Below are 21,698 nucleotides of genomic sequence, written 5' to 3'. Positions count from 1 at the left end.
AGAGTGGTCTCCCTCTTTTCTTCCCACCCCTTCTCCCCACTCCTTTTGTTTTTAAATTTTTGTATTGATTAACTTTTTTTCTGAACCATACACTTCCCTATGTTGCCCTGGCTGGCCTTGAAAACTTAAGTTCAAGCCATACTTATACTTAGATTCTCAAGTAACTTACAAGTAGAGGTGCATGCCATGTATATGAGGCTCACTGTCCTAATCATTTCAAAATTAAAACTGTTCAGGCTTTAAAACTTTAAAGAAAAAAAAAACCTAATTATAAAGATGAGAACAAAACTTATTTTTATGGTCTTGATTAGTGTTTTCCTGAAGAAAATTTAAAATTCACATGCTATCAAAATACCTAAGAAAAGCTCCCCTTGAGTTAAGTTGCCATATAATTTGTACTATAAATAATGGGCAGAAAAAATATATATTTCATATATAAAACATATATAAACAGGTGACTTAGAAATGATTAATTTTTAAAATATTAAGCCCTCCACCTGGGTAAAGAACGAGTAAACAGTACATACATGTAAGGAGCTTGGTGACGACCGCCTCTAGAAACAAAGGAAACACCAAGTACAGACTAAAGTACAGAAAGGCTAAAAGTAAGAAGACTAGCAGCTTCACATACCAGAAATGAAAAATGCACACAGCTGGGATCAGTGTAAAGAACAGGGATCTCTTAACCTGGAAAGCTTCAAGTTGGAGCACAGCAACAGGTCCCACCGGCCAGTGACAGGTCTGTAGTGACAGGTCTGCTTCTGCTTACCCTAGGGTTCTGAAAACACCCTTGACAGGGCAGTTCCACACACCAATGCTGCTAAAAATTCCACAGACCCCAAGAACCACAGAGGTCTACAGAATAATGACCCCCAACCGGGAGAACCTATGATTTGGTGCAGAGCTAACAGGTTCTGGAGGTGGGCTGAGGGGAAGAGCTTTGACTACAGCACTGGTTTCCAAATATCTTCCCAAGCTGGGAAGGCCTGCTGTGTGCACTACTTGATTTTCTACACCCACACCCACACCCACACCCACCCACACACACACACACACACACCCCACTAAGCAGAATAAATTACTTAAATGGAAAAACTTCTAAAAAAGTAATCTAAGTTAAAAAGAAATCTAGACAGATGCATTGTAGGATCCTTTCAGCATTTCAAACACAAACCAATTATGAAGGTGTGAATGAGCAAGCAGACTACTTAATTTTAATGGTAATCATTTTTATGTAAAAGCTCTTCTGATCTAATGAAACTTTTGCATTTTGCTTCATATATTTTTAGATCACCAAAATTTCTCATGATAGCATCGTTTTACACATGTAAAGTGAATCTGATCAAAATATCAGCTTCAAAAACAACTGAACTGTACAGTAACTAACAAAATGGGAATACTTTATATGATGGAAGAGATACCAGGCTAACCTCAGCTGGGAGACATGTCGGAAACACAATCTGAAGGATCAGGTTCAAGACTTGAATGGAATAGGAGAGGATGTAAGGAAGGGAGTCAGAAGCAGGAGGAGACGACCACGTTACAACAGGGTAAGAATTGCTGTGTGAGGAGAACACAGTAGAACTAGCTTCCTCTCATAACACCAAGAAACTGCTACGAAGGGAGAGGTAGAGAAAAGGCCAGATGGGCCATCTGTGTGAGTGTGTGTGTGTGTGTGTGTGTGTGCGCGCGCAAAAAATCCACTACTGACAAAGTGTCATTTTGCAAACACAATTCTGCAAAGCCAGGTAACTGCAACTATTATATTATATTATATTATATTATATTATTATATTATATTATATTATATTATATTATAAAGGCTACAGTAGTTTATAGGCACCTGAGATGATCCCAAAGTATTAAGACAAGCTGACTCCATGACAGGTTTCAAACTGGCAGTGTAGGAAACTAGGCCTAAGAACTGGGCAAGTCCAGGTAAACTCGGGCAATTCAATTGCTAGAAAAACAAAAACAAAAACAAAAACAAAAACAAAAACAAAAAACAAAAAACAAAAAACAAAAAACAAAAAACAAAAAACCAAAAAAACCCAGGCTTCAGGCAGCTACTCAGAAACTATTCTGTCATTAGAAGCTGCCCAGCCACCTGGCCTGAAGCAAAGGTCAGCAAGTTTCCAGCCCTGCCCAGCAACAGTTTCCAGCCCCAGTGCCCTGGTAATGGAATTCCCTTGGAGATGGAGTGAGATAAAGGTCACCTACACTGGAATCCCCTAACATGCTTTGAATCTGGTCTGCAAGCTCACTTGGTTGTCTCTCCATCTTGGGATAAGAGACCGCCACATGCTGGATTTCTGCACACTAAAACATTCTTTGCTTTTGCATACTATTTGAATTTTGGTCTCTTTTGTGAACAACAGACCCTTACAGAATATTCTCTGAAATATTCTGCAACAGTAAATTCTAACCTGGAGAATGCTTTTATTTTTCTCCTTTGAAGTTATGAAAAACTTCCCTGAATCTGTTACTTTTCTGTCAAATAGGTAAATTCATATTATATCACTGTTATGATTTTTGTCTTTTATACATTATAGCCTTATGAAGTAAGTTTGTTTCTTTTATTTCACCATTTAATTTTGTTATATGACATAGGTCATGGGTAAAATCGAGCAGGGAAAAGAAACCTGCCAAGGAGCTGAGCAGCAAGCATGTGTCACACAAGATTGGCTTTGCTCAGATGCCTGAGGAGACAAGGGTCTCTGTTCCTGGGTCAGGACACTGGGTAAGTGTCCAAGTACACGGCACTGAGTCTACTTTTTGAGAAAGTTACAAGTATTTTTCATTCTGCATTGTTCAAAGTTCTTTACTAACTTCCACAGATTCCAAATGATCTTGATTAAAATCCTTACTAAACACTTCATTTAGACATATGCACAGCAGCCACCTGTGATGCGTACTGACCACCACACCACACTCTTAATCTTGTTGCTTATCATTGACTTCTCAAATTCACTTCAATTGAAACTATTATCCATTCAAATGTCTGCTCATGGCATCTGCAGCCAATGAGAGGACAGTTTAAATCTAACCACCTCATTCCACCCTCCACACTACTGAGAAACAATGCAAACCATAAGGAGGAAGTGGCAGCTGCTTAGACATTGAGTATTCTTTTCTGTTAGAAACCCAAATTCCATGTTCAGAACTTTATACATTTAAAATTACATGTAAGTACTTTGGGAACAGAACACACATGACGTTGTGTGACAACTGAAACTCCTCAACAAAGGAGAGAGTGCCCTGGAGAGCCTCAACTCCCAGGGTCCCTTTAGCCGGCAGCACATTCCACCAAGACTCCTATCAGTAAAACAGAGAGCAAACGCAAACCTATGTGCAAGAGAGCAGACTAGCTTTATATCCAATTCAAGCCAACAAGGTGCAGGAAACTAGGCTGAAGATGAAGCTTAGATGTCCTGTGGTAATGCCAAATCACCATTCCAAAGCCCCTAGCTACATAACCATGTGAAGCACATAGTAGAGCTATCCTTCAGTGACTTAGGTCTTAGCTTGATGCCTGCAGGGCTTTGGCAAGGACCTCTGTGGTCAAGGAGTCTGCCATCCGTGAGACATCCTATGCATTCCTTCACTGTAGGAGTCTAAAGGCTTCAAGCTGCTGCTCACTATGTATCTGAAGGGGAGACAAGGGTTATGGCATGCAGAAAGTATCCCCCACTGCAGCTTGAGGCTCAGAATGTGAACCAACCTGGTCCATCACTTGCTTCCACTATTCTGCCTAGGGGGCACTGACAGCCTAGAGCTCATTGCTCTAGTGCTACTCTTGATAAAAATGCAGAGCACTGATGCTTCTTGCCTACATTTCTCCTTGCTTTCTATTGACGACAAGTGTGTATGCTGGGTACAGATGCAGCTTACTGGGGGGCACACTTCTCCAGCATGTGCAAGGCCTGGGGTCCATCTCTGTCACCACCAGAACAAAGAAACCGACAACTACCACCAAAACTCACTGATCTATATAATCTATTTACCAATTTACTTTAAAATAAACCACCTAAAACACAATAGTTTCCAATTCAAATAATTTAAATATATACATACATGTAAGTGAATAAATGATAATTTACTACAGTTTTCTAATTGAAAGTTTTATAGACTTAATATAAGTAAGAATTTTATGAGCTGAATATTTTATTTCCTAGTATCTTTGATAGTCTAGGCTTCATAAAATTTTTACTTATATAAGTTGATAGGCTTTATTTAGGGCAGTTTAAAGTTATTTAAGGGGGGAAAAACAGCCACCCCTGATAAAAACAAGACTAGCTGTCAAACAATAATGGCTGGCATCCATGCAGAGAACTGAGTGTCATGGGAAGCCCAGCAGGCCTGAGCACATACATCTTAGACCCAGATTCACACAGGCTATGTGTGGGCAAGAAGCTACCATTAAAAACTAGACACTACTTAAATGGCTGAAAGAGGTCCCATCCCTCATACCGTAGACACCCAGGAATTGGCACGTAACTAGCCAGTAGGAGCCTGGAGACAGGACACTACTTGAAAGGAAATGCACACTGGCTCTGTGTTCAAATATCTGTAGTGCGGAGTCACTGTGAGCACCGTACTCACTTAGCTGTAGAAAGGGAGCTGAAGAAATCTTTCCCTAGTTTTAATTTTGTGGCTTATAAAAATATACTCACCAAATAAATATTAAACTTAAGATCAATTATCCATTAATTTTATTATTTTTATAAAGAGGAAAGAATCTTTTCATAATTCTAAAGTTCAGTGATTAGCTCTGAAGAAGAAAAAGGTAACAGAAAGAATGACCAGCAGCACTAAATTATCTAATAATCTATGATGAGCTGCACAAAAATGCACTCTTGTAATCCATTTAAAAATAAAAAGCGGTTCATTTCAACCCTGCATACAATGCTTCCCTTTGTCCCTTGTAAGTCTCTCAAATGTCTTATTTTAAAGGAATATATAGTAGTCCCGGAAGACATTCTCCCATTTCTATTCTCTCCGACTCCTGCGAGCCCTTGTTCTGTGTGATAAGGCAATCTCCTCCGGGATCTGAGCTGTGTAGTTTCGCACCACGAGTGACAAGGACTCGACTTGAATAACTGCTGTGCGCAGGTTGTAATTATGTCAGCTGGAGTGTTGAACAAGGGGACTGATTAATGTGAGCCCTGGCCCAGGCGCAGTCCCTATCAAACCCTCTGCGCGGGCCAGCAGTGGGGACGGGTTAAAGCAGAAAGACAAAACATGCAGCATCGGCCATGATAGATGAATTGCTCCAACGGTCTCAGGCAGATGTTCCCGGACAGTATAATATACAATTACTCTGCCTTATCACCTTCCCAGGGACAATAAAGCTTCCTCCTTCTATAGCTCATGTGAGTGAAGGCAAAATTAGTTTTACTTTTACCGCACTGACTCACTTATCATGTTGCCTTGATTGTGCTTTTACAGCTAAAGAAAACATAGATTCCACTTTTAAACTCCAAAGAAAAAGATCTTAAAATAAAACTGAAACCTTGTTTGGAGTCTCTTTTACATGAGAGATACACTGTTTTAAAAGATTGTTTTGTGAAAAAGAGATTCAGGAAGCGTAATAAAAGATGTGCGCATATGTAGTTCAAAACAAGTGCAGACATATAACTCAATGCGATTTGGACTGCATAATCATTACATTCATAACATCATTTTTCAAAGACCAAGCAGATATCATTAATTGGAAAGAACATGTAATTAAAAATATATATGTACTGATATTGGCTACATATTTCTCAGGCAGACTAGAGCACAGTTTGTGGATCTGAGTTGATCTCCAATGACACGGGCACACCACCTTCTCCTCATTCTTCAGGCCTCTGCTCAGGAAGGCTGAGCTCACTGAGGAAGAGGACAGTTGGTTTTTGCAGCCATTTTAATAAAGCACAGCCATGTGTGTCAGGGCTAGTCTACTTCTGGAGAAATACAGTTCCTATCACCTCTGTTTGTAATTACAGAGATGGTGCTAAAAATGTGCGTGGCGGTATATAAAACAGAATCCTCTCAACAAGCAAAGGGAAGTAGACCTCTGAGTTCTAAAGCTTACACCTTGTCATAAGTTAAAGCCACAAACTGATGTCCAGCCAAAAAAGGCTTGTGCTGGTCATATTTATAATAAGTCACAATGGCAGATGTTGTTACAGAATCAAAGGATACCTATACAATGTGTGACTGAATGCACAAGCAACCAACATCAGCCTGTGGGGTGATATACATGACTTATTTCCACTGTTTAGTGGTTTAATACAACTGACACCAACACTCAGCAGTTATAATGCACCCTAAGTCATGAAAACAAATCATGCCCCTGCCTCACCCTGAGGAGTGATGTCTCTGGTTTCTCTTTCCATATTATACAGTCACTAAGTCCAATACCCGGAATATCCTTATTACATTTCTCTTAGTATGAAAGACCCCAGTCAAGGTATTTGTTCCTTAAAAAAGCAGTTTGAAGAAGCCAGGGGTCAGTTTAAAAATAATTTTCAAAAAAAGATCCAGCACAATATACCCCCCAAAATGTTACACTTTTCACTCGTAAAGATATTTTATGGTGTTCTAGTAATTACTTGGAAAAGGGCAAGCAAATAAGAGGTAGGTAAAAGCAAATGGACCAAACTGTAAATGTATGAAGGAGCCCAGTGTCTTTACAATAAACAACTGTACACTGCAATTGGCTTATGATGTCATTAGAGTGTTTGGTTAGATTTACTGACCTTAGAAAAACTGAAACATTAACCCGAATTATTTAGAATAAGAAAGAAAAGATGTTGTATTTTAAAACTACATTTAAATGAGTGTTCATTAAATGATCACATAGAACTGTTAGGTAGCAGCAAGCAAAATTTTAAACTAAAGACAGTTAAAGCCTTCTGTATTCAAGGAAGGCTACAGAGAATGTGGGTATCGTTGTGGGTACAATGGGAGGAAGCTACAGAACTGTATTCCCCTCCATGTCCAGTCCCTGGTTTCCTAACTTTGAACTCTACAATGTCACATTTGGTGCTGTGTGTTATCCCACAGTAAGTAAACTGCACTACACAGATTGCTCAGAAGGCAACTAAATGCAAATCAAGTTCCAAGTGTGGCCGAGTAGCTGTTGTCCTGGGCCCGCCACTCCCACCCTTGGTTCCCATTTTCAATGACTTATAGTTGGTGTGCTAAGTCACTCTCTGTTTTAACTACTGCAACTGGCTGGCTGCCCTGCAAATCTAGAAACCCAGAAGCAGGTTCTAGGCTTACGATTCAATAGTTTGCTTCTTGTAGACCCTCTCTTCCCTTCAAGGCCCCTCCAGTTCCTCCATCTACTTCTCCCATGCAACCTCTGGCTGGCTGTCCACTCTGCTGACTGACTCCACTCCCACCCTTCACAGGGTCACTTTCCTTGCCATTACTGCTATCAGGTTCTACAATGAAAAGTACTGACATGTGTTCACATACATCTCCTGAGAGTGTTGGAAAAGCATCATGTCCCAGATCTCACTTCCTGTCTTATTCCTAAAGAACACTTCCTCCCCATAAGAGAGAGTCTCACTGATACCATCACTCCTAGGAGAGCTAGCCATGCACTGAAAGACAGAAAGACTTCTTTTTGTCTGCTGCCTCTCTCCTCCACTCTTTAGGTGGGCTCCTGACCTGGCCTCATTTGCTGCCTGCTCCTTTGCAGTGGTATTTCAAATGATCTCCTGCTCCTGTTATTTCCAATTCATTTTTGTAGCCTGCTATATTTGATAATATACGGACTGGGAACAGCATTCATTGCTCCACAGATCCCTGGCCACCAAAGCCATTTGAGCCGAACTTGTCCTCTCCAGCATGGGCAGTGTTAGTGTCCAGGTACTTCTTAGTTCTCCTGACTACAGAATTTCCTATATCTTACAATACATGCTTCTTGGAGAGCAAAGACAATTTGAAAATGAAAAAAAAAAAAAAAAGGGTAGACTTTATGAATATAGTACAACAGAATATTACTCAAACAACAAGAAAGTTAACATTCTCAGTGTGGGGGTATCAAAACAAATTTCTCAAGTTTAAATTTCAACTTTTTTTTATATCAAACATTTTAGCCCAAGAAACAAATTATGTTATTTAACTATATGTTTTAACATGTACAACATTTTCTTCCAATGGAAAGCTCTAATTTGTTTCAGAGCATTTTTCATATTTGTTTCTAGTTATACCTTAACATCAAAGAAACAAAACACTGAAAAGGATCATGAACAGCTGCACATTCCAAACCACAGTGAAACAGCATCCACATACAATGAAGGGGAGAAGAAACAGAGGCTGTGCAGCAAGAGTCTAGCTAAGGTCGGTAATGATAAGAAATGATATTTATGGAGTTGGAGGAAAGATTAATATTGAAGGGAAAAATATCAGGTGACATATTACTTATGAAACACTAAATTCTAGCTTATTTTAACTATGCCTCATGTGGAGATATAAAGCAAATGATAATATTAGGCTGCTTGCAAGTCTAAACCATTTTACAAACAGAAGAAAAAAATAGAAATATGGAAAAACCAAAAGAGTTGGTACTACATTCTTCTAATAAAAAAAAAACATGGTATGTCAAGATATGCAGAAGACATGGCACTGCCTTTACAGAAGTGCTTAAGGAACAGCCCATGTATCTACATGCTAGAGCAACCTGTTCTAAAAAACAGGAGTTTAATCCATCAGAAGATAGGCTCATATACAAAGCTGGTTTAAACCTGGCTCATAACAAGGACTCCCATCAGTTTCTAAACTAAAATGTTTTATGTTTTTTCCCCCATGATGTTTATGTAGGTTCCAGAGAGACATCACTTCAGAATAGGATGAAACAAAGAAGTTGAAAACAGAATGATATGTTTGGAATCCTAGCATTACAAATGAATTAACGAAAACGGTCAACTTTCAAGACACATCAAAGTCAACATTTTTTTTTTTTTTGAGTGCCAGGGTGATGATACATACAATACTCTATTGACTGCTGTCAGCTTCTCCATGGAGTTACAAGTGTGTGCCTAATAAGATTCATGGCTTGAACTTTCTAACTGCTGGGGATAGAGATAGTTACATAGGAAAGTGTTTTCTTTGTGGTAATAACCCTGGTGTCTGAGGAATAAGTTATTATGCAAGAGATTATTGCCCCAAAAATATTTTCTATTTTTTTCATCTCTAAGGCCTTTCTTCCTATCACAATACATACAGATATATTTAACTACCACCCCAGGGACTGTCCATAGCAATTCCTTGTAGAAAGACCATCCCCAAAGATAGCTTTGGCCTCTATTAATGACTGAAATTGGGATTCAACAACAGCGGTTTAAACAAACATGTTTATCTAGATTCTACTTTAAGAGATAGCAGAGGGAGTGTGTGGTCACTTTGTGATGACAATGGCTCGTTTAATTAATCTCTGATCTCAGCTCTGCTGTAGCTGCATCAACAACCAGAACCCCTCACCTGTGCTGATAAACAAAAGATGGCAAGGCAGAGCCTCTTCCTTAAAGAGAAACAAGCAATTTGTAAGTCTCAATGTTATGGAATCTACTATATGATTATATGTATTGCTTTTTAATATTTAGTACAATTTTGGAATAAAAGAATCAATCCTAACCCAAATGCAGGGATAAATAATGAGTCACACCAGCACACTGCCTACCAAGGTGAAACAAATATTAAAGTGTATGGTTTTGTGTGCTGTAGCAAGGACAGAGAAGTGTGCATAAGACAAGCTGCCTGTGAAGACAATGTCAGACAGAACATGACAGAAAATGCAAAACCACACAACTAGAAAGAGGGGTACAAGTGAAACAGACAGAGCCGGCCGCTCAGACGGCCTCCTTCAGGATGAACTCAGTTTCTGAACACATTATACACAGAAGACAGAAAACCAAGGGTGAGTTCCACATTCACAACCTTTGGGACCATTCCTGGATGGATAAAATCATGCAGACACTGCATTCATTTTGTGAAGGATTACATAAGAAAATTCTACTGACACTTATCCGAAACTTCTACCCACAGAGAACTCCTCCTCCACCTCTAAATGGTAGGAGAATTTTTAAGCAGTACTTCCTTACTGCACAGCCACGACACAGACATCTGCCTGTGATGGGCTGAACTGTGTGCAGGGGCAAGCAGACAAGGGCAGTCTGCCTGCAGGGGAGCAGGGAGCAGGGAGCACTACTCACAGACTCCAACTGATGCACATTTGCCAGAAGAAATCCTGTTTGAAGAAAGCCTTGTTTCACCATTACCCATCAAAAACATGAGCTCAACTTTCTAGTCTTTTGGAAGCGTGCCTATCCCGTAATCTGAGGCATCAAATAGGTCAGCAGCACTACAGAACAAAAGGAGCCCAAGAGCCTCAGGTAGTGAGACAGTGAAGTAGCAGTCTACTTCATGACAAGGAACGCCGACTCCAACTTCTTTGTGATCTGAGTAGGAGGAACTACTTTTAATTAGTGGAACTAAACAAACAGTTTTAAATGTAAGTCACATATAATATTAATACAAGGTATTTTCATTTTATAATTTTTATGATTATTGTAATTTTATTAAAAAATAAAGAAAAAATTAATGCTAACTCCAATTTATTCTAAGAGAAATACCGTGATTCACTTCGCGTGTCTAATTTCACTCCTTTCTCTTCTATACAATCATCTTTTCCCTTCTTACTATTCAGGGCAAATCCGAGCAGCACAGGAAGCCATGGGAAGGAAAATAGGAACTCTCTCAAGACCTGATCCAAAAGGAGAAAATTACCCCCTGTGGACTTTGTCACTCTAACTCAGGATGCTGCAGAAACAAATCCCAGAAAAGAAAACTGAATCCTGCTGTATGCTGAACTTGCGGTGACACAAAGCCACTGAACATTTACCTTACATTTAACTATATGTAACATTGTCCTAAATGACTATTATCATCCATGACCTAAAACATTTTGCTAATTGATATATTTTATAAAAATATCCATATCAGAAATTAAAATGAAATTTCAAGTGGAAGATTAAATGCTAAGGATTTATATCTTGATGACTTTAGGATGCAAGGTTATGCATCTTAAAACTTCTTCTCAAGCAGTTCAAGTTATAATTAAAGGTAAAACAGAATTTACCAAATTATAAGTATTTATCCCCTAAAGTTTCTAGTATGTACACAGATTCCAAACAAGCGGCCAAACCTTCCACTTGCCCACAGGTGTAAGTCCCTGTTAGTGAACCTGCTGCCAGAGCTGAGCAGAGTCAGATGAACAGGCGGAGAGAGCCTGGAGTGCACAGGAAGGTCTGCTGCTGGAGGCGCAGCTCTGCGAGTGAAGATGGAAGTGGAGCTGTCCTGCACTCTTTCCTCACAAAGGACAGAAAGAGGCACCTGGGGCAGGAAACTAATGTGCCAAACACATCTCCAGAAAACCCTGGCCAAGTTGCTAAGTCAGTCATCAAGTAAGAAGACAGAAGGGAAAACATACTTCTAGAGTCAGCAAAGACAGTGGTGAGGCCTTAATGTGAGGTGGGAATTGGAGAATTTATTGACTAGCTTCAGAAGATATGATTATTAATTTTTTGAGAATAGTTTAATACTGTGAATTAAAATCATTTGTGCATGAACTAAAATACTAAAGACTGCTCTATATAGAACAGAGGCACGGGTGACTAGTAAAGCTTGGAAGAGTGAAATTTCCAGGGAAAAACTGAAACATTGACGTTGTTTTGAATTCAACAGAGCACAACACATGGCTTTAAATTTGTTTTCTACAAGTTAACAGATGAGATTTAAAGTCTCCTTCCCACTCTGAAGAGTGTAGTATGATAAGTAAGTCTTCTGTTGTGTTGTTTAGATTACTACCTGTTTTTCATATTTCCTACATAAATCTTAAAATAAAGAAATTTAAAATAAAGAAATAAAAGAGAATTTAATAGGATGGTAAGCTTCACATTAAAAACAAAACCCAAACAACAAACCAAAGCAAAGAATGGTAGCCACTCAGTAAATCTACTCTCACCTGCAAGTCATCAGAGTAGGTCAAGAGAAACTACTCTCCAGAGTCACAGATTTGATGGCAAGGAGAGATTTTAAATTGTGTAAAATGATATTATGCCACATGAAAGGTTAGGCTGTCTCTTCTTAATAGAAAGATGACAGTACAGAACAAAAGGAAAGAAGACAGAGAAAAATGTTGACTTTCATTTTTGTATAAAAACAAATCTAAGAATCTGCTACATAAACAAAACAGTAAGACCATGGACTGTGTTTAAATTTAGGCTTTTAAAATATAAGGTATAGTAATTAATGATGAAAGTTATAAAGTTGTGATGGAATACACTGATGGATAATGGATTAGACTTCTGGATATTTTAGACAGGAAAAGCAGTAGAAAGGGATCCATGTTTATATCTAAATAGAATGAGATGTCATTGCCTAAATTAATAATGCAAACTTGAAAAATAGCCCCAGGTTCAAAAGACCAATTATAAAATTCTTTTGTAAACAAATCTACACTTCTATTTTTCATGAATAATTTTAACTAGTAGTATTAGTGCACTAATGTTCAATTTATAAAATGATAAATATAATTTCAAATACAATTTAAATATCATTTCCATTTCTAATGATTGTTAGCTTCCTTGCAGATGATAGTTAATACTGGCAAGGAAGAACACAGGAAAGGAACAGTATTCCTCTAGCTACATGAAGCAAACAGACTGTATATAGGACAAGTAGTTAATATTCAATAAGATACTGTGAAGGCAGCAGATAAATATAAAAATCTTTCAGAGAAACATACAAGCATCCTGCTGTGATCGATATGGCCATCACACACACTGACATGCACAAGAAAGAAGGTATTTCTGGTGTGTCATATTCTTTCTGGGTTTTCTCATTAAGAAAATAAAAAAGCCATGGAAACTTCTAAAGTTCTTTAGTATGCAGACCTAGTCTTTTCTTAACCTAGAATTATGTACACAATAGAAGTTTCTTGAAGGTATCTCTTAATATTTAGTATCAATAAATGCTGATCTAGATGTGCACATCTCAAGCGCAATGCTACTTTCTTGGGGGAGAACTGTTACACGTGGAAAAGCTTGAGAGACCTTGTTCTTGCTGGTCCTGGTCATCTTGGGGCCCCTTTCCAGATCCTTAAGAAAAATGCTAACCACTTCTCTACTTCTAACTCCTGGGGTGTGTGTGTGTGTGCATGTGCTTATGTGTGCAGGATTTTGTATGTGGTGAGGTAGATAAGTGCAAAAATATATTTGGTAGTAAAAGAACAAAGCCCAGGTGAAGCTCCACCCCTACTGCACACAGACACTCTGAGTGTACAGAACTTCCCTGTGCAAACGGACACTCTGAGTGTACAGAACTTCACTGACTTGTATCTTTGGGTCTGCTTAAATTTGACACATGGTTTTTTTTCTTGTAATTTTCTATAATAAAGTTTAAAATATATTAAATAATATTAAAGAATTCTATAGTCATCCAACTAAATTCCATAAAGTAGGAGAAAACTGGGATTATACTAAATATGTAAGTTATCTGGAAGATAATTAACATTACCAATGAACTAGCTCTTCTCACTCATGAGAATGGTGTTATATGTCTTGATTCACTTGTATATCTGTTTCCTAAAATTGGTTTGTATGAGCTGAGAATGAAGCTGGGTGCTGGAGTGTTTAGTTAACACGTCCAAAGCCCTTGGCTTGATGTTTAGTAATGTAAGAAAAATGTTTCAGGACATTTACAGCAAATATCTTACAATTTTTATAAGCAATGTCTAGATATTTGAGATGCTGTCTTCTATTGTAAATGGTGTCATATTTTCAAAACAGATTTATTTATGTGTGTATGTATGTATCTGAGTATATCTGTGTGCATGTGTGTTTGTGCATATGTCTGAGTATATATGTGTTTCTGTGTATATCTGTGCACAGAAACAAGATGACTGACATGCACATGGGCCTCTGAGCATGAGAGCAAGTGGCAGTAACGAGAGCAAGGGCATCGGACCTTCAGGCTGCCTCCTCACTACATGGTCCACCTGACATTTGTCCCGTTGTTCTGCAGTTTGGTTTCTCCTTCACAACTGTGTCCACAGAGCAGCTTGAAATACTTTTTATTTGTATTTCTCAGAGGTTCAACCTCCTGACCAATGTTCCCAGTCTGTTGTTTCTCTAGCAAACAGACACTGAGTAGTGGCTGTGCTCCAGACACAGGCAGAAGTCTTACAAGACCATGACAAGCCATGAAGTAGGCTGGCACAAGTAGAGCCCCCAAGATCTACGGCAGAGTAATACTGTCCTGAAGAAAGGGAGGTTGTAAGTGGAAAGAGTTTACAACAGGATGGGATCACATCATTGTGTCCATGAGCTAATGTACACGAGGACCCTGTAAGGCAGGTTCAGGAATAATTAGTATCTCATGAAGAAAAACGGACCTGCTCTAAGAGGTGAAGGGTTGTCGACTCTAACCACACTGTGTGCAGGCTCACAGCAAAGACATAACCTGGGCGCTGTGGCTGAGCCACAAGTGGCCACAGACAGCTTCCCTCACAGAAAGCTCCCTTGCTGTGTCCTGCTTACACTTAAGCTACAGTGAGTAAACATCACATACTGAACTATGTCTGTAGCTCCTGAGTAACGCTTCTGTCAGCTGGTCAGCTTTGCAGACCCTCTAATGTGAGGCACCTCTACTACTGTGAAAACTGTGAAAACCACACTTCCTGAGGATGGCTACTGATCTAGAAAGGAGTTACAAAGTGTTTTAAATGAGAATGAAAAGTTACCTCAAAGAAACAAATCCCTCCCCGCAATAAGAATGGACCTTATACACAGGGTATAATCAATAGCTTATAACCCCAGAAGCAGGGTGTATGAAGAAACAGTCCTCACTTTCTAACTGTACCTCTATCACAGGGAACACAAGTACGGGAGAGGCTCTGTAATGAGGTAAAACGGCTTGGAAATGCTTTTACCAGACCCCATATTCATCAGAGTAGAACTTCCTCTAATTGGATCACCATTTCCCCAAACTTCTAAGAAATACCATTCTAGTGTTATGTGAAGGCACAGCTCATAAAATGTTGGATGAATAAATAATTAATGAATGAAATATATCTGTAATATCTCTGTAGTATTCAATGACCTTTCATATAAAAATTAATGTAATAACGTGGATAATAATTGAGATTGTGGCAATATATTTGCCAAGTGCACAGGTTACCTCCACAGGCATACAAAAATCTGCATTTTGAAGACACTCTACGTTCAATATTCATATTCTAATACTCTATATAGGGCTTGATGTTTCTCTATCACTGTATGTGTGTGGTGTGGCAGTCAGAGTGGACAGCTTCAGCCCAAGAGTACGAAGTCCACTGTATCACACAATGTGGAAGAGTTCCAGCTCACACTTGTTCTAGGGCAGCTTGACCTGGCAGGACGCTCCATTCTGCATCTTACTGTCACTGTGACTCTCGGCATGGCCCTTGCTAGTGCCTCTTGGTTACCAGACCAAGAAAGTGGAACGAACAACCACAACTTCTAAAATGCTTTCAGCTCTGAGCTCCTGACAAGCAACGGCCCCTTCATCTTGGAAGGTGCAGCATGCTGACTGACATGGAGACTCAATGAGGCCCTTTCCTAAACTCCCTCAGGCTCTTTTATTTGCCTCTCTGATCACTGTTATAATTGTTTCTGAAAACTCAATCACTGATGGTGCAACTCATTGCAGAGGGCAGAAAACACTTCTTATGTCCCCTTCACTGTTACACAAATGCTTTTGCTCATATTTGTTGAATAGTGCATTGCTGCAATGAATTCTTACTGTGAACAGTGCAATACTGGAAAAAAAGAGTTAGAAAACCTACACATTGAGTCTATAGAAATGGAAGTCTACTTTAACTACATACTGTAAGCCTATGACTTGGAGAAGCATGTATCACCAGGGTGTTCACACACAGGGTACTGAACACCCCATGTTAAGTAAGGGATGTGCTATATGGCATTGGTAGAGCAGATCAATTATAACACAAGGTCTACAGGACAATGAAGGAGGTACTCCCGTGGAAGTAAGTGGATTAAGTATATTAAGTAAGTATATTAAGAAACTCTCTCACCTACCTTCTCAATTTACAGTGAGAGTAACTGTTCTGAAAAACAGAATTGGTAAAAAAAAAAAAAAAAATCACTGAAATCAGGAATACCTTGTCTAATGTATACCACCCATTAAGGTATACTAAAGCAGATTGGAAAAGCTATAGTTCTGCCAGATTCCAATCGACTCTGGTGACACACATCTGACCTTATTACCTGTAGTCACACCAAGGGCACCTGTACGGCTTCTCTCCAGTGTGCACACGCTTATGACGAGTCAAGTGTGACTGGGTTGTGGAGGCAAAGTTACACTCATCACATTTGAAAGGCTTTTCCCCTGTAACAAGAAGTACATATACATGAATGATAATAACTGGACGTGAAGCATCCAAGCCTAGCATTAACATTTAAAATGTTTATATGCATAAAACATTACAAATATTATTTGATCGGTTTCATACCTATATTTGAAATGGAGGATATTACTAATTTTTCTAAATTAGCTATTAGAAAGGTATATAATGTATTGTCCAAACAGGATTCCAGGTTATAAGTGTAGGTCAGGATTGCAAAATAATTTTATAAACCATGTTATATGAGAGGCATTCAAAAAAAAAAGTCAGTGAAATCAAAAACACAGTCAATCACAGAACACACATACAGTTAAATACAAAATGTAAAATAATAAATTCCTAACATTAATCATGAAGAAAAATAAAATGAAGCTATTACTTTAATAAATATTAGAAATAAAAGGAATTAAAGTAACAGGGTAGAAGGTATGCAGCCTGAAAAAAACAAATGATGCAGTGCTAATTCGTGTTACGATGTGGCCATCCTCTGCAGACAGGGCCAGTGTGAGCACAGGATGCAGTGTTCATCCGTGTTAGGATGTGGCCATCCTCTGTAGACAGGGCCAGTGTGACCACAGGATGCAGTGTTAATCTGTGTTAGGATGTGGCCATCCTCTGCAGACAGGGCCAGTGTGAACACAGGATGCAGTGTTCATCCGTGTTAGGATGTGGCCATCCTCTGTAGACAGGGCCAGTGTGACCACAGGATGCAGTGTTAATCTGTGTTAGGATGTGGCCGTCCTCTGTAGACAGGGCTAGTGTGAGCACAGGATGCAGTGTTAATCTGTGTTAGGATATGGCCGTCCTCTGTAGACAGGGCCAGTGTGACCACAGGATGCAGTATTTATCTGTGTTAGGATGTGGCCGTCCTCTGTAGACAGGGCCAGTGTGACCACAGGATGCAGTGTTAATCTGTGTTAGGATGTGGCCATCCTCTGTAGACAGGGCCAGTGTGAGCACAGGATGCAGTGTTAATCTGTGTTAGGATGTGGCCGTCCTCTGTAGACAGGGCCAGTGTGAGCACAGGATGCAGTATTTATCTGTGTTAGGATGTGGCCGTCCTCTGTAGACAGGGCTGGCCTGTGTCCAAGCATGGAGCTCATTGACTGCTGTGCCCTTCCCTGTTCCTCCACACTCACACAGATACTGTCCCATTTCACTAGCTACATTGTTCATAAGCAAATGACCCAAGGATCCTCAATTTCAATTAATACAAATTTGAAACCTAGTACAACTCTACTAGTGAAAACTGTTTTAGCATGGCTATGTTAGACTAGAAATGTAAGCCTATTTTTTTTTGAGAAAACATTTATCAAAACATAGTATATATTATATATTTTGGATTCAGATATGCTAGAAGCATAAAATGCATGGCTAATATCACACTACCAGTATAAAAAATAAAATGCTGCAAATAATATCATGAGTTTAAAATGATAATCTTAATATTGCTAGTGAAGTTAATAATTATAAACATCATTTTACCTGTGACTTTTCCTCATTTTGTGGGCAGCCAGAAAACAAGTGTATGTTACATTATATTTCTCTGCACTGACAGTCATGAAGCAGGGAGCCCCTCAGTCCTGTACTCCTCACATAGCTAACGTTCTTAACAAATTCTTGACTGGACAATTTCCCATCTATGACACTATATTTCAAAAACCCCACTTGTTACTTCTTATTTTCTAGCTTTTCATGATAGTATTCTACATACATTGGTCTATTTTTAAAAATGAAAAAAAAGCGTATTTATTCTTGTGTGGTTGAGTATGTGTTATGTGTGTGAGTGCTTGGATCTTAGCACAAGCGTGGGCCAAGGGGACAACTTTGCAGGGTCAACTCTCTGGGCACCACATGGGCTCTGGAGGGAAAGCTAAGGTGAGACCTAATGGCAAGCACCTGACTCACTGAACCATTCCACCAGCTTCAACAATGACAACAGAAAGTATGATTAAAGGATTAAAGATACTTTCTGAAGTATGTTTGCCCCAAATTGTCTCAGGTCAATGTGGCCATTAGTAAAGATATCTTTTCTTTGTACCTAAGTCTAGTAACCTAGTCACACACATTGCTGTATGAATATTTAACTTATTTATACCCACATATCTTGCTTGATGGTATGTATCTTCCATGAAGCAGAGAGAGGAGGCTGGAGAAAGCCAGGTGAACTGTAATCCTGGTATTGCCACACCTCACTTGCTAACTATCAGACCTCTTGAGAAAGACCAGGAGGATAATACCACCAACATGCAGGGTAACTGTGAGGATTACGATGACAGAAAGCATAGAAAGAGCGCTGAGTGACCATGGTCTTTTCTCAGGAATGTGACAGCATGGCTTAAATCCAGCAAGCACAGTCCCTCCTAGATATCAAAGCAGCAGCACACAAAAGCTCTCAAAGAGCTTAGTCACTAGGCACATCCATAGTCCACAGAACTCACTGACAGCTTTACACACTAATGTGTACAACAGAAAGTCACTCTGTTGCAGAATTTATCTAGATATTGAATATGTATTCAATTCTCTGGGGTTTAAAACAATCAGAGACCATCTACAAAGCAAAATAAAAGAATGGTTAGTTTAACACTCAAGGGACAGCATCACCCAAAGACTAAAGTCACTCTTTTCTCTCCATTTCTAAATGTTTACTGAATCAACTTAAGTCATAATAGAGTTTGATTTTAGTGACTGACACACACATACATGCATATATGTACAGATGTGCATTTTGAGTTATAAGATACAGGTATATTTTGATTCAATGATATTACTAACATGTAAATTATCAACATGCTAATATAACTAGTGGTTCTCAACCGGTGGGTCCCAAACTCTTTGTGGGTAAAATGACTCACAGGGGTCACATATCAGATATCCTGTATATCAGATATTTATATTATGATTCATAACAGTAGCAAGATTACAGTTATGAAATAGCAATAATAATTTTATGGATAGAGCTCACTACAAAATGAGAAGCTGTATTAAAGAGCTGCATTAGGAAGGTTGAGAGCTACTCTGTAACGGAAAGACATCCAAGTTGTTTCCTATTTGTTTTTCTTGGGTTTTTTGTTGTTGTAGTTCCCAGAAGTGGTGTTGTGGTAAGTATTAATCCTAGGGTGGGCAGCAAACCCTTCCTGCAATCATCCACTTCACGGTTTCACTAGCGGCATACCAGAGCTCCCACCACCATCTGATGAGGTCAGGGCTTTGACCCTGCATCACTCAATGCACATCTTCCACGTGCTTACTGGCCGTGACTTCACACTCCGTGCTGGAGTCAGAGCTTTGAGATACAAATCCTCGATGGGCTCTGCAGTCTCTACATCACTTCTGTGATCAACTTACTTCCCAGCACCTTAGCGATTATTTAGTATAAAGTTTTAAGCTGATTAATTTGAAATTTTGTGTATTTGTTCTTTTAGAAAAATGCTAGTAATATAATATGAAATGATTTTTGATGATCCAAACTGAAACTTTTTTCTATAATTTATATACAATTTACATTGTATAATTCTGTTTATTTTGTATACAGGATAGAGAAAACATTAAAGCTCACTTTACTGAATATAGATGTTAAATTAATCCAATATTACACACTGAATGGCTTAAACTATCTTCATCTTCTTAAAAAAAAAATCAACTGGAGAGCACTGAGCAGATCTTGGGTAGCAGCTCTGCTCCCAATCTCTAATGACCCAGAGGAAACAAGGATCCCAGGCCCTCTAACTCCCCCAGTATCTTAGGTAATCAGACAGCAAGGCCTGCCCCAAACAGGGAGTAACTGAAACCCACAAGGACCCAGGAAGTCACTCCCAGCCCGGAACACGGGTTCCTTCCATTTTGGGCCAGAGCACTGAGCAGATCTTGGGTGGCAGCTCTGCCCCCAATCTCTAAGAACCCAGAGGAGCAGGGATCCCAGGCGCTCTAACTTGGGCAGTATTCTGTCTGAGCTTGAGCACTGAGCAAATTTTGGGCCCCAGCGCTTACCCAAGTAGTTACACCCACCCCACAAAGTTCTGATACAACCAAGATAATAGGAAAGACAGGCTGCAATCAGGGACAGGGCAGGTAGCACTAAGGAGATGCAGATGGCAAAAGGCAAACACAAGACCATGAGCATCAGTAACCCAAGGGTACTTGGCATCATTAGAAACTAGTTCTCCCACACAAGAAAGTCCTGAATTTCCTATATCACTAGGAAAGCAGGATTCAGATTTAAAATCACTTCTAATGATGATGATAGAGGACTTCAAGAAGGACAAAATAACACTCTCAAAGAATTTAAGGAGAACACACCTAAACAGGTAGACGCCCTTAAGGTGGAAACACAAAAATCCCTTAAAGACTTAAAAGAGAACACAACCAAACAGGTGAAGGAATTGAACAAAACCATCCAGGACATAAAAACTGAAGTAGAGACAATCAAGAAATCACAAAGGGAGACTACCCTGGAGATAGAAAACCTAGGAAAGAAATCAGGAGTCATAGATGCAAGCATCACCAACAGAATATGAGATAGAATAGAGAATCACAGGTGCAGAAGATACCAGAGAAAATATCAACACAACTGTCAAAGAAAATGCAAAATGCAAAAAGTTCTTAACACAAAATATCCAGGAAATCCAGGACACAATGAGAAGACCAAACCCAGATGTGAAGATTCCCAACTTAAAGGACCAATAAATATCTTCAACAAAATTATAGAAGAAAACTTCCCTAATCCAAAGAACGAGATGCCCATAAACATACAAGAAGCCTATAGAATGCCAAATAGACTAGACCAGAAAAATAAATACCTCCCATCACATAATAATCAAAACATCAAGTGCACAAAAAAAGAAAGAATATTAAATGCACTAAGGGAGAAAGGCCAAGTAACATATAAAGGCAGACCTATCAGAATTACACCAGACTTCTCACCAGACACTATAAAAGTGAGAAGATGCTGGACAGATTTCATACAGACCCTATGAGACCACAAATGCCAGCCCAGGCTACTATACCCAGCAAAACTCTCAATTACCATAGATGGAGAAACCAAGATATTCCACCACAAAACCAAATTTATACAATATCTTTCGACAAACCCAGCATTACAAAGGATAATAGCAGGAAAGCTCTAATACAAGGAGGGAAATTATACCCTAGAAAGAGCAAGAAAGTAACCCTCTTCCAACAAATCCAAAAGAAGATATCCACACAAAGATAATTCCACCTCTAATAACAAAAATAACAG

The 21,698-nt window shown here is 39.1% G+C and overlaps 1 protein-coding gene and 1 long non-coding RNA gene across 4 annotated transcripts in view; one reads left to right on the top strand and one right to left on the bottom strand.

Moving 5' to 3' along the window:
- Nucleotides 1–21,698, bottom strand: part of Znf407 (zinc finger protein 407) — a 389,208-nt gene that overhangs the window by 120,473 nt on the left and 247,037 nt on the right. For all 3 annotated transcript variants that reach the window (XM_034518392.2, XM_076912347.1, XM_076912346.1), the window contains one exon: nucleotides 16,323–16,443. In XM_034518392.2, the coding sequence (XP_034374283.1) occupies nucleotides 16,323–16,443 (121 nt within the window). The remainder of the gene's footprint in view (nucleotides 1–16,322; nucleotides 16,444–21,698) is intronic.
- On the top strand, nucleotides 9,349–13,048 carry LOC143434258 (uncharacterized). Its single transcript, XR_013103596.1, has 2 exons — nucleotides 9,349–9,539; nucleotides 10,703–13,048. It is a non-coding gene; the product is annotated as an uncharacterized LOC143434258 (long non-coding RNA).

Source organism: Arvicanthis niloticus, chromosome 14 (assembly GCF_011762505.2).
Source record: "Arvicanthis niloticus isolate mArvNil1 chromosome 14, mArvNil1.pat.X, whole genome shotgun sequence".
Classification (NCBI taxonomy): Eukaryota; Metazoa; Chordata; class Mammalia; order Rodentia; family Muridae; genus Arvicanthis; species Arvicanthis niloticus.
The sequence above is the reverse complement of the archived record's forward strand: the minus strand, read 5'-3'. Positions and strand labels throughout refer to the sequence as shown.